The sequence below is a fragment of the Etheostoma cragini genome, chromosome 15 (assembly GCF_013103735.1).
Source record: "Etheostoma cragini isolate CJK2018 chromosome 15, CSU_Ecrag_1.0, whole genome shotgun sequence".
Lineage (NCBI taxonomy): Eukaryota > Metazoa > Chordata > Actinopteri > Perciformes > Percidae > Etheostoma > Etheostoma cragini.
The window spans coordinates 17,251,355-17,265,407 of NC_048421.1; the positions used below are offsets into that span (position 1 = coordinate 17,251,355).

General features: G+C 41.1%; 1 protein-coding gene across 1 annotated transcript; it reads left to right on the plus strand.

Annotated features, from left to right (window-relative positions):
* Positions 1-349: 349 nt before the first annotated feature.
* Positions 350-14,044, plus strand: bcat2 (branched chain amino-acid transaminase 2, mitochondrial). The gene is made up of 11 exons (XM_034893441.1): positions 350-627; positions 3,142-3,213; positions 3,663-3,863; positions 4,307-4,417; positions 7,950-8,069; positions 8,385-8,548; positions 9,919-10,061; positions 10,156-10,241; positions 10,864-11,004; positions 11,666-11,740; positions 12,685-14,044. Exons 1-11 carry the CDS (start codon positions 610-612, stop codon positions 12,724-12,726), a joined length of 1,173 nt encoding a protein of 390 aa, XP_034749332.1. The 5' UTR covers positions 350-609; the 3' UTR covers positions 12,727-14,044.
* The last annotated feature ends 9 nt before the right edge of the window (positions 14,045-14,053 follow it).

Below are 14,053 nucleotides of genomic sequence, written 5' to 3' on the forward strand. Positions count from 1 at the left end.
AAAGTGACTTTTTATTTATTTAATCGATCAAGTTTCCTGCTAAGAGATCAGTCAGCTTAAAATGTTGCCATCCTGGCCAACTGTGTAAGAAGACCGTCACCACTCCCCACCGACCGACCAATCAGCATCGACGTCTTTGACTTCGAATAACCTCCCTTTTTTTAAAGCCTACTCGTGTCCGCCAATCAGATGTTGCGCTTTTGTCACGCCCTCAACGACTTCCTGAATGAATTATAAATACAAAACCGATATTAAATTCATTTTGTGGCTCTTTATCCCCTTATGTCGTCTTATAAAACAGTCCTGGTAATTTTTAAATATTAACCAAGAACAAAACAAATGGGGGGGGCGGGGGGGTCACAAAGTCGTCACAAACCGTCCCGTTTAAAAGCGTTTATAAATGTGCTAAAGTCATTTGTTTCCGTTAGCAGAAGGATAGCTAATATCACGAAGGCCAGTGTTTATGTGTGGGAGGTTTCTGGCTTCACGTCAGCCTAACAGCTAGCGGGCAGCTAGCTAGCGTCTCGTATTTCAAAGCGGAACTCAAGTTGACTTTGAGTGTTTGTTTCCACACGAACAAATATTCTCGTTTATCTATACATAGCGGAGATGGCAGCCCTCCGAACGGTGAGTGAATTGAGGGATGTATGGGCACTGTTTATTATCTGTTTACATCTACTATCTGAGTAAATGATTCACGTTAATTAGCGACAGTGCAGCTGATAATGACCGAGATAAGAGTCCTTTACACGGACTGATGGCGCTGTCTCGCCAGACCGAGGGTTGGAAAAGAGGAGAGGTCATTTAACCAAAAACCGTGCTAAAATATGGAAAATGTATCGTGTTTGCCTCGTTACGTTGAACACAACCTAATGCCTTCAGTATCTTCATGGTGCGGTAACCAGTTCTGCAGACAAGTTTGACCTTCATTTATGAAATAAAGTTACCTTACGTTGCATATCTTACTACCTTCCATGCATTGGTGGATGGCAAGACAGTTATGTTTGGTAGATTATTAGTATGCCCAACTGAAATAATCCATCCTTTTGATGCTAGTAGTCATGAGTGTGTTTTCTATGTAGATTGTAAGCGACGCAACAGAACAGTTGTCGTCTCATGCGACAAGGCGTTACTGATGCCACATAGTTTGAAGCTATAGGCTAAAAATGCTAGATTGGGTTATTTCTATTCTACTTAAATCCAGATTGTGGTGTCCGAGTTAATAACAACAAATATCTCATTTCGTGCATCTGATTTACACGTGCACTGTCAAAAACTTCACAGCAAAAACTACTAACCTGCACCTACTTAGGTCGCAATAAAGACTGAACTTGCATCATCCATTCAACAAAGTGCACACACATGGGCTTCTGCAGCAGAGTAATTATAGGGATTACTGAAGTATCAATCAGGCTTATGCTGTTTTCTAGAGTAGACAACTCGCACGATAAAGTCAGATCGAGCTCAGCACCATATTGCGTAGGGTGGGAATCGGCCAACGATTCGATTCTAAACCGATTTATTGATGCATCTCGGTGCAACAATTTTTTGATCTACATTTCCATCCATTATTTTAAAAAATTACATATAAATCTGAGTTTGCTAATGACTTCCTAGACAAAGCTTAGATTTGGACATATACAGTAGTTGTTACACACAAGTTTTAATGAAATGTTTTGTCTACTGGGGTTTTTGTAGCCATGCTTAAGCTTTAAACATGCTTGGGAAAGTCACTTTCTCTCACAGTAGCCTTCCATGTCAGAGGCTCAGTTAGTTTTTTTAAAGTTGGAGAATTGAACATGAAACATGTTCACTGACACAGGTAGTCAGATGTAATGTGATAAAGTTAACATCCTATATGTGTTTTGCCTAATTAGTATATGCATGGCTTATTAGATTGTGTGTGTGTATGTATCTCTATCTATCTATATATATATATATATATATATATATATATATATATATATATATACATACATACACACACTGTAGTCATTTAATTTTTTTTCTCCCATTTGGCCATTTTTGTGTGTTTTATTTTTTCTGCACTATTGCCTAATCTCTAAGTTGTCCATCCTCTTTCAGTCACTCTGTTTTCTGATTTGTACATGCCTGGAGACAGTAACACTTTTTGTTTGTTATTTTTTTAATAATCAATTATTAACTTATCAGAATCGAGCATCAAATCATTTTAGAAAGAACCGCGATGCATCCAAGAAGTATTTTTCCCACCCCTTATATTGTGAAAGGCCACCATTGCAGAATATAAGGCAAAGGCAAGGCAGCTTTATTTGTATAGCACTTTCAGCAACAAGGCAATTCAAAGTGATTTACATAAAACATTAAAGAGCAGTTAAAAATATAAAAACAACTAAAATAAGAATAAGACAGATATGAAATACAAGAATAAAAGGCCCAGTGCATTGTAAGAAATTAATTTGTTTAAAGAAAGGCAGCATCCTCAAGTTTATCCATCTTCAAGTCCAAAAGAATCCAAAACGTTGCCATTAGGACATGGTGGACAAACGCCAACACTAATAAAATGGTTGAAGGGTGTTTAGTCAAGAGCCCGACCGATACATCGGCTTCATGTTATATCAACTTTGTCTGTATTACCTTGCATGACAGGAACTACTGACGTCATAAAGTCAGGTTTAATATCAAAGCCAGTAAAACATGAACTGGCGTGAACGTGCTTTACCTGCTTTAGCTGTCAGGACATCCGGTGCCAAGGTCAGTTGATGTGTTGTGGATTTAGAGCTGCACTAGTCCAACAGCAAGTCATTATTGTTGGTTATAAAAACAGATATTGTTTTCAATTGCACCTTTTGTCACCCACATAGGATCCTTGCAAACTCATTTCTGACCTTGCATTCCTCATTTAGCCTGAATATGCGCCCGATTTCTAATTACAGACAGCACTTTGTCTCCCACAGACATGTGCGTTGCATACTGTGAATTGCAGGCAGAATGATTGGTGCTGAGTCACACACACACACACACACACACACACACACACACACACACACACACACAACCATAAACACCCAATGTCAGACACGGTGACCCTCTGTGTATTATGAGTTATTAAGTTATTACTCTAGTACTGTATATAAATAACATGTTTTTGGTTGTTTGCAGGCACTCCATGGACGACTTGTCCAGGCCCTCCCCTTCTCCTTTGGCTCTCTGCGGTTTGCTAGCTCCTTTAAGGTAATGAAGAACATTTTTTATTTCCCACGGTCAGGCCTGTTTCATCTCCATCCAGCTGGATTTACAGTCTGGCTTGCCTGTAAATGTCGAAGTACAAGGTGTTTGTAGATCATTATAGGGAGAAGGAAGTGACATCTCTCAAAAGAGGGACTTGTCCTTTCCTATTCAACTTGCCTAGCATTTATTTTATTCTCCCCTTTGTCTTTCCCTCACTGTCTGCCTGTTGTTTAATTTAATTTACGTATAATTTGCTGTGTCTAATTGAGCAGATAAGTCAGCTAACTGACTCTTTATAACGCTCAACTAATTTGTCTTTTTAAAGCATGCATTGGCAATAACGTTGATTTAAAAACAATCACTGTATTCGTCGCCTGCTCTGCTCTTGTGCCGTCTACTTCTTTTTCTTCGCCCGCCTCCGGCCTGCTTGTCCTTGTCCTTCTCCACCTCAGGCAGCAGATCTCGTCATTGAACGCAACACAGCATGCAAACCGAAGCCCGACCCTTCCACTTTGGTGTTCGGCAAACAGTTCTCCGACCACATGTTGACCATCAACTGGTCGGAGAAGGGCGGCTGGGAGGCTCCAAAGATCAAACCTTTCCAGAACCTGTCACTCCACCCGGCCAGCTCCGCCCTGCACTACTCCGTAGAGGTGAGGACAGGGCTCTGATGTATCCTCTGTTTAGACACAGCTGCTGCAGGCTGATATTTCATGCAGATGTGTTATTACTGTCATCTTCTTTACGGTTATGTACTTATAAAGGTTTAAATGACTATGAAGCAGCAGTAAGAACATCATGAGACGATAGAAGATTTCCCAAAAAGTTAAATCCTCTTGTGTTAGGAACGTTTTCTAACCTTGCAACTGACCACACTACAACTGTTCAGTTGCAGGGAAACACTGGGGGAAATTTGGCCTTAAATACAAAGAAGTAAATGCAACAAACTGTGAAAGAAATGAATAGAATAGAGTAGGCAGAGACACTTTTCTTTGCAGGGTTACGGGAAGTTTGCTGTTGCCGTGAAGTAACCTTTACATACATGGAAAGCAGAGATAACGTGTTGTGTCTGTCTGTCTGTCTCTCTGTGCTCCAGCTGTTTGAAGGCATGAAGGCGTTCCGTGGCATGGACAACCATGTCCGTCTGTTCCGACCAATGCTGAACATGGAGAGGATGCATCGCAGCGCTGACAGAAGCTGCCTTCCTGTGAGTGTGTGCCCAACCTTGTCCTCCCTCAGTGAGGATAGTGGCAATCACTGGAATTTTACCCCATATCATTTCATGTGATAAATTAAAATTATTGGTGGCAAACATTTCCTGATTTTGCTCCTGGCTTGGCTGCAGCGCATGTGATACATCAAAATGCATCGCACCAGCCATTTATGTGCGTCCAGGTGCACGTAACAGGGCTTTGTAGCATTGTGTTCATTTACTTTAGAGCTGCAACCAATGATTAATGTGTATTCCAGATTAGTCCATTGATTATGTATAAATCAGTCAATAAGTAGTAGTTTATTCTATGAATGCCAGAAAACTGTACAAATAGGTTGACCGGTGTTTTACAAAAGCCAGGATAACGTGCTCAAATGTCTTGTTTGGTCCACATCTCAAAGGTATTCCCTTTACTATAATTCAGAAAATATTCAATATTCAGGAATCAAGAATTTAAAATTTTTCATTTTATCTGAAAATGACTCAAAAGCGATCAATAATCAAAATAGTTGACCACTACTTGATTAATGGATGAATTTTGCAGCTCTAATTCACCGCTGCTGGGATGAAGTCATCAGAGCTGTAAAATACTGCATGATGTGTAAAAACCAGCCCGACTTTATTCAATGTGTGCATGCACACAGCTCTTTTGCCTTTTGTCCATACAATATTTATTTATTTATCTTTAAGATTCTTTTTTGGGACATTTTTCCTCTTTTATTAGTGACAGTGGGTAGACAGGTAAGGTGGGAGAGAGATGGGACGGAAAGCAGCAAAGGGAATCCCTGTTAGTGACCAATGTATGCTACCTGTGTGGATACATGAATAGCTCACAGACTCAAGGTCAGGTTCGAACCCGGGCCGCTGCAAAGGACTCAGCCTACATGGGGCGCACGCTCTTACTGGATGATCCCCGTTCATACAATTTTATCATTTCTTCATGAATAATGTAGGCTATAGACCACATGGAAGTTGGAACAAAGAAAATAAAGAAATGCTTTGTAACACCGCATTCATTTTCACGCTAATTGAAATGCATCACCTGACTGCTCATTTACTGCACAAGCCAGAGCGTGGACCGAGCCCGTGTAAAATGCTAGAAACTAAGACCTGACGGGTTTTGGCAAAGATCTTCAGCTCTACCCTCAGCAACATGTCCACACAAGACAGTCCCTCTTTGTTTTGCTACAGTGCTACTGTTGGTCCACATGTGCCTTTTAAATTCTTCATATTCTTTCCAGACTGACACCCTAAAGCTATTAAACTTGCCCGATGTTATGTATCCGCTGGCAGCGTGCCCATTGTAGGCTTACTGCCAACACACTAACGGCACAAACCATGGTTTAAGAGTTAATACTTCACCAGATCGAGGTGAAAGAGTCTAAAGCCAGGTTTTCTGTGTCACAAAGATTAACCCGGCTAGATCACCATGGTAACTTATGCTGCACGGCTAACCTGGTCCGGACCAGTTGTTCCGAGTTCTGGTTTGAAATCGACTTAAAAACTCCTTTCACTTACTCTGGAAATCCAGAATTTCACAATTTGAATTTGCTTAGCGAGTTACTCTGGCATTCAGTAATGCTGCTCATTAACTATGCCCTTGTAGCTGAGCTGCACCAATCACATGGGTGTATCTGATGTAGGCGGGCCATAGGCGAGCTAAACATATGACGACAGTTTAATCTTCCAGTTAGCTGCGCTGGTAGCTAAGTATATGGGCCAGGGATTTGTTACCCCTCGTGCGGTGAGATTTTCAAATACACGCTTGGCAACTTTCATTACTCAATGCCAGAACCTTAATCTTTGGGATTTGGGTCTGGATTTCCAGGCTACTTTCCACTAATCAGTCATTTCTTATGCCACGGAACAGTAGCACTTACTGTATGCAAGGTTGCAAGGTTGTTGTTTTTTTGGAACCTGGTTTTATTTTATTTGTAAGCTTGTTGTTGCTGTCACTGATCTATGAATGCTTGTAATGTTTTCTGCCTTCTATACAGTCACAGGTAGCATACATTAATAGTTCACTATATTCTCCATTAATCAGTATTAGGTTTACATTAGTCCGTGTGACACTGCTGGTATATTGCAGCTAATAGAACACCAAATAGAAAATTCAATAGTCTATTGGTATTTATCACAGATATTGTGCAAAATACATTTCACTTAGATTTGTCCTAAAACTGAAGTGATTTCCACGTCTCCTTCATGATGGAACAGTGTCAAGCCTAATGGCAGATCTTTTAGGTTTAAATCATCATCATCAGGTTTAAGCTGTCACCTTAGATAGAAACACACACAATAGTCCTGCCAGCATTCCTCTCCTGGCTTATTTCCAGCAACATTGTGCACCTTTTTGCCCTAATGTTCCTTTTCATAATTTTCATAGCAGAGATTGGGACTGGACTTGCTCTTAAGTCACACTCCAAGTGACTTCAGACTTATATTGAGACTTGGACTAGAGATGCAGGACTTGTGAACAATCTCCATTTTTAGGAAATGTGTCATGAACGTTATTCCCCTCCCTGCGTAACCTGTGACCTCCCGACATAATACGTAACATATCTGCTGCGCACACGTGAGAGAGGACAACAAACATGTCTTTAACAACTTTATACAACAAGGCCGAGACAGATGAAACTATGAATGATAATGCTATCTCGAGGAAAGCCTCGGTTAACAGAGCAAGTTAATAACTACGGTCATGGTGCCCGTCTGATTAGGACTTCAGTCTTTGTCGAGCCAGCTAAGGCAGAGAAAGCCTGGATCTGATGAACTTGCATCAGAATCAGAATCAGCTTTGTTCGCCAGGTACGAGGACACTTATGAGGAATTTTTCTTTGATGCATTGTTGCTCACACTGTGCTTATACACACAACAACAACAAAATATACACACTAATATATACATACAATATATACATACTCTAAATAGAACAAAATAGAGGCATGAGTGAACGAAGAGTTTAATACAAATTATTTAAATATGGAGCATAGTGCAAGGATACTGGGATAAATAGTATTGTTATTATATTACAGTATGAACATTATGGACAGTTCTGAAATAGAAAATGAGAATGATGAATAACAAATAAGAGAGATGTGAGAATGGGAATGATGAGTAAATAGTAAATAATAAGTGAGATATGAGAATGATGAATGATGGAGTAATAAGTGGAACCAGTGAACAGGTGCTGTAGAGACCGTGTAACCAGGTTATTGACCAGCATTGAACCTAAGACTGACGGTAAGAAGTCAGCTGTTCATCAGAGAGATGGCTTGTGGGTAGAAACTTCATAGTTACTTGTTAACCACTTACCTGGATAAAGGTTTAAAAAAAAGATTGTTTACTGAATGCTTTGAGTGTTATATTGTTTAGAAGTTCGACTTTTTATATGCAAGAGGAAGGATATTGAATAATATATGTTAATATTTCCTCTCTCACTATATCACATTCTCACTCCATTAATATTGTTCAGGGTAGCCGAGTGATTACAGTTCATCTCTTTGTCTTTTTTTTTTCATGGCAGCTGTTTGATAAAGATGAACTGCTGGAGTGCATCAGGAAGCTGGTGGAGGTGGACCAGGAGTGGGTTCCCTCCGCCCAGGACACCAGCCTCTACATCAGACCCACCTTCATAGGAATAGAGGTAGGACGTTTATTCACCGCTGAGCTTCTGCTCACCTTTGCAGGTTCCCATCTCGTCTGACGTGAGTGAATAAATATACAAATATTATAATTTCCCATTTTTGGGGGATTAATACCTATCTATCTATCTATCTATCTATCTAAATGGCGTTAAATCCCCTTTCACATCCAAGCTGTCAAATCGAATACATAAAATGTAAAAAAATAAAAATAAAATGTGGTTGGAGTACAATCCTGCGTGCTCTCCTTCTATCGTACTAATAGAATGACTTCCTGCTCCTGATTACCCGTCTTCTCTTCCTCGCCCGTCCTCTAGCCGTCCCTCGGTGTGTCTCGGGCAGGACACGCTATGATCTTTGTCATCATCGGCCCAGTGGGACCCTACTTCGCAACAGGGTCCTTCAACCCTGTTTCTCTGCTGGCGGACCCTTCATTTGTCAGGGCTTGGAAAGGAGGCGTCGGAGCCTACAAGATGGGAGGGTGAGTTAAACGGCCCCTTTTTAATTATATATCATTATGATTGTTAAAAGCGCTGGGATTGGAATTTGACAGTAACCCTAAAAAAAGAATGATAAAACAGAATGAAAACATCATAAAAAATACATCTGTACTATTCTAAAGTCTGCTTTATAACACTGTCACGGCTGGATGAAGTTTCTGAAGGGCTCTACCCCTCAGCTGTGTTTTTATTTGGCAGGGAATCTGGATAAAGTACAACTGTTTGGATTTTCCGCTCGGCTCGTGTAGCGTAGGGAAGGCTGCCACAGAGCCGGCGGGTGATGGGGTCAAACCTGGGCCAAGAAAAGAGAGGCGCTGCAAAACTATGTACACCTTCCTAAAGACAGACCTTTTGGCATGAAAAGAACAGGTTGTTGATGTCCCATAAGATCACTGATTTGACTAGTTTGACTCATCAAACACAGGTGGATCAGTGGAAATGTCTGCTGTGACATAGGTCTGTTAAGCTGCATCATGAATAAAAGGAATGAGGTTAGACTATTTCACCATGGGAAACACCTTTTCTTTTTCCTCCGAGGGAATGTTTTTAAAGGGCGAGTCCCTCCAGTTTTGGCACTGCAGCTACCATCTGTGCTCCTGTAATCTCTTCACTTATTCCACACAGCCTTTAATCTCAGGCCTGCTTCCACATGAGTCTGCTCAGCTACGATGTGATTACATAACACCACTGAACAGCCACTTGTCTCACTGAACCAACAGAATCTGCTCTCGATGCTGCCGGATTTAGCAGCAGCAGCAGCAGCAGCAGTCACGGGACTGCTCTGTACATATTTTCTGGACGTCAGTCTGTATGTGAATTATGCTATCGTGTTTATTTAAAGCAACGCCAAAGCATTTTTCCTCTTAGTTCCCCCCACAGGTTGTAAGCGGAATTGTCCATTACCGCTGTCTCATTCGAACTAAAGATCTGCTACCCGATCTGGCAAACTTGCATAGCGAGGTTCTAGTCGGCAGAGCCGTAGAGCGAATGTAGGAGTGCCGTTCACCCTGTTACGAGTTGATGAACCACTGAATCCTTGGTGTTGCTTTAATGTGTGCAAAACTATGGATTTCAGGTCCCCTTAGACATTTAAGGATCTTCTTAGTTTATCAACCATGTTTCCAGCCAGCTCTGATAGACCCAGAAACAAATCAACAAAATAAAAGGTATTGAAAGTGGAGGTTTTGAAATGGGCAGATACAAGAGATCGTCTTACGATGGGATCACACCAGAGAGAGAGAGAGCGTCTTATGATGGGATCACGAGATAGAGAGCGAAACAATTGTTTCCGAAGGCCGCCTTGACACTTACGTCTCTGCCTGTCTTTGTTTTTTTTTTTAACTCTCTCAAGTAACTACGGCCCTACGATAGCAGTGCAGAACGAGGCGGTGAAGCGGGGGTGCCAGCAGGTCCTGTGGCTGTATGGGGAGCAGGAGGAGATCACCGAGGTCGGCACCATGAACCTCTTCATCTACTGGACCAATGACAAAGGAGGTCAGTGTTTTCTGTGTACTACTCTACTTGGTGGAAATATTTACACAACACAACACCTTGAAATTTAAGGATAAAACGGTTTGTGTGTCTGCAGAGAGAGAGTTGTTTACCCCTCCTCTGGATGGCATGATTCTCCCAGGAGTCACCAGACAATCTCTGCTGGACCTGGCCAGATCCTGGGTAAGACCACCAGAGAGGAGACCAAACACAAACTCTCACACAGATATTGCAATTCACATTTCCCCAAAACGTCTCCCGCTGTGCTCCTCAAAGTTGCCCAAAATGCAACCAGAAAGCCATTGTGGCACGTCTGATTTGTAAAGAGGCATTTCAACATGGAAGGGCTTTAATAACCACAAACCAAATGCTGCACCTGGTGTCCCCAAACCTTGAATGTTCACATAAAGACTTTCCAGATGGGGGGCGCCTTGGTAGCTCACCTGGTTGAGCGTGCCCCCCTTGTACCAAGGCTCGGTCCTTACTGCAGTGGTCTGGGTTCAATTTGGACCCATGGCCCTTTGCTGCATGTCATCCCCCTCCATTTCCCACTTTCCAGTCTTAAGCTATCCTACCCAATTAAGGCAATAAAAGCCAAGTAAATAAGCTTTGAAAAATACTTTCCAGATGGATAGATCGCACTCACTGCAATAAGAAAACTCACTCTTTGGTTGAACTGCTCACAACTCATTCTACAAAAGATGTAAACGGAAATGTCATGAAGGGGTCACAAGCCAAAAGATTCAGACACCACTGCAGTAGACCATTACACTTGATTTTAAATAGCTTTTCGTGGGTCTGTCAGGGTGAGTTTGAGGTGACCGAGCGCACGATGGGCATGAAGGAGCTGCTGGGGGCTCTGGATGCCGGGAGGGTCCTGGAGGTGTTTGGAGCAGGGACAGCCTGCGTCGTGTGTCCTGTCGGCAGCCTTCTCTACAGAGGAAAGGTAGGCCTTCGCTTTCTCCCGTGATGTTTTCTTATATATTGTGTGTTGCAAAAATCCCATTCTGTTCTTATGATTTGATGATGATGATGATTTGCTGTAGGTCTGTGCATACACGCAGTAGGTCGGTAATCAGATCTCTCCCTCACCCCGGCCTCAATTTACATAACGTTTAAGAATTCAGCTTACTGCAGGAAGACAATTGTAATCTGATTACTTAAAGGGAAAGTTAATTAGTTTTAGAAGTGAGGTTGTGTGAGGCACTGATCCATAGTCAGTGTATTATAATGTACAGTAGAGGGCGGTCGTCAGCCCAAGGTTTGGAGCGGGAAGAGGAGTACCAACACTAAAGCTAAGCAACGGACTGCCGTACGCATTTTTGTCACCAAAAAAATAAAGGCCCACCTAAAAGTGTATGCTATATTTAGAACATTTTCACTGCTTTACCTTGCTGTCAGACAGCCTCTCACAGCAGGGAACTGAAGCCTTTAGATCCATCTATGCTCTCTTCAAAGCCACCAGACTCCTGTGACAAAAACAGTCATTTTTACCTTCATCAGCTAGTTTTATGAATCCGAACTAACCCATTTTAAGTTTACGTATAAACACTGATTATAATCATTACAGTACGAGCTAAATCCAAACATTTTTCTTCCTTTCTCAGAAGTACCAGATCCCGACCATGCAGAACGGTCCGGACCTGGCAAAGAGGTTCTACAAAGAGCTTACTGATATTCAGGTAAGTGCACTATATTTAGATACAGTATGCAACCATTTCTTAAAGTTGCTGCAGGCAGACTTGCATGTGGGCGCCTCCAAGTGGCAGCAAAGGAAAGAGTTTAAAAGATATCCACAAATACATGTCTTCAATTTCTCAACTTGGCAGATAGTTATTAACAATTTTTTATACTAAAGAAAAGAAAAAAGCATGTGACAGGAAATTATATAGACAAATATTGTAATTAAGTGACTGAATCAGGGCTGCACTAATGATTATTTTCAGTTAAAATGCCAATACTTTTTTGGGGGGGGAATATTTTCAATAATTGTTTATTATTTTTTTATAATAAATATTTGTATTGTTCAATCCTCACACTGTAGAAACTGAAACTAGAAAAAAAGGGTCCACTTTTTTTGTTTGATAAATGACTGAACTAATATCAACTATTAAAAAAACTGAAAATAATGTTTCTGTCAAAATGACAAATCGTCATTTTAGCAACAGTGCAAGGTAATATTTCTGTAGCTCTAGGTATTTTCTGCAGCTTTAAATTTAACATTTAGTTCACATGATGTTGGAAAAAAGAAGATAAACACTTAGAGGTCATCTGGCAAATTCTATGAAATCTGGCAACTTTTTTTGAGATCTGTGAAAGAGAAATCAGAGCTACAGGAAACCACTGGCTTCACTTTATTTAGGTAACAACCCGCCTGGATTTTACTTTCTGTGTACTGTACTTTTCAAATATTTAAGACATTCTTATTTAATTCATTTATTTTTTGTTATCAATTTTAAATTTTTATATTTAGTTTTTTACTTCTTGGCGGTGGGAACTCTGTTCTGAGTGTTTCTGTAGCTCTTTGTTCTATTGTGAAAAAATATTAATAAACAAAGTAGGAAAAATAAAAAACTTTAACATTTCTGGTGTTAATGTGTTTCTCTTGTTCCCTTGCTTCACCCAGTACGGACGCAAACCGAGCGAGTGGGCGCCGCTGGTCGTTTAAGCGGCCGCGTTGCACATGCCAGTTGTATCAACACTTAGTCCATTGATTCCAGTTTGGAAGACCAGCAGCTCCCCCCCACCTCCCCCCCAAGCCTCACACACTCTCGACCCATTAACGCACTCCTGCTCACTTACAAACCGGGGAGACGGACGCCTCTTTCTAACAACAATATGCAATGTTTTGGACTGGACACAACTCTGACCCTTGGTAAAAACCGCAGAGATGTGATGTGGCTGCTGGTGATATACTGTATGTTAGACTAACACAAGCACATTTAAATCTCAAATCTAATTCAATCTCCATTAAGAAACCACGTCATTCAAGTGTTTGTCCGTGTGCTCACTTGGATTAGTTCCTGGTGAGGAGGGCATTGCTTATAGTTAGCACAATTTCATTTCCATCACATTAACAAATAAAAGGCACAAACTGACATATTTTCGTCATAGAATGTGATATTTGCAATATTAAAGCAGCTACATATTCAGTGTGTAGGACAGTTAACCTCTTGGCAGCACGTAATCTGTGTGTGCCGTTTCGCATCAACGATTGTATTAAAATGTATTTCACAACAGGAACAACGTATATATTAACAATAACCTGTACTACTTCCAACAACCTGTGGCGTTTTCTCCCAACCCTTTGAACTGTTAGGTGTGACCTGTTAAGGATAAGGTTTTGTTACTGTTGTGTACATAACTATCTGAGAGAGTATTCGCTGTTAGATGTCCATGGGGCCACGTCACTTTGACACCAGAGTTTGCACTGACTTTTGTTTAATGTCAGGTAATGTCAGGTTTGTATCTTTGAGTGTGACTCAATCATGAGCGGGTTTTAATTTGTCGATTTAGTTTGCGGAGAAGACGACTCGCACAAAAAACTAAAGCTTGAGATTAAGACGGTCTGATGCTAGGACGACACGCTGTAGAAGAGAAGGACTGCTACATGCTGCACTAGTTACTCCTGCACTAGTTTGGGTGGAATCCTTGTAACAAACAATGTAATGTAGTAGTGTTGTTATTTTGGAGGTTTTTAAATTATATTTGTCCTTGTTTTGATGTGAAATTAGGCTGTCTTCCAAAAGTACTTGACTCGTCAGTGTTTTACTGCATACTGTACCCCTGTCCGTCTCTTCTGTCTAAGTGCCTGACCTCTGTCTGTTCGCTTGTCCTGTGGATCTTCAGCTGCTTGCTCTATTTTCCAGTTTGTTCACTAGGCGATGTAGCTGGGTTCTTTTGTCGATTTAGTTCTTTTTATATGTGATGCTGTTACTTTTACTCGGCTGTAATGTTTTTACAATAAACCTGATCTGAGTTCAGTCTCTTTTTGT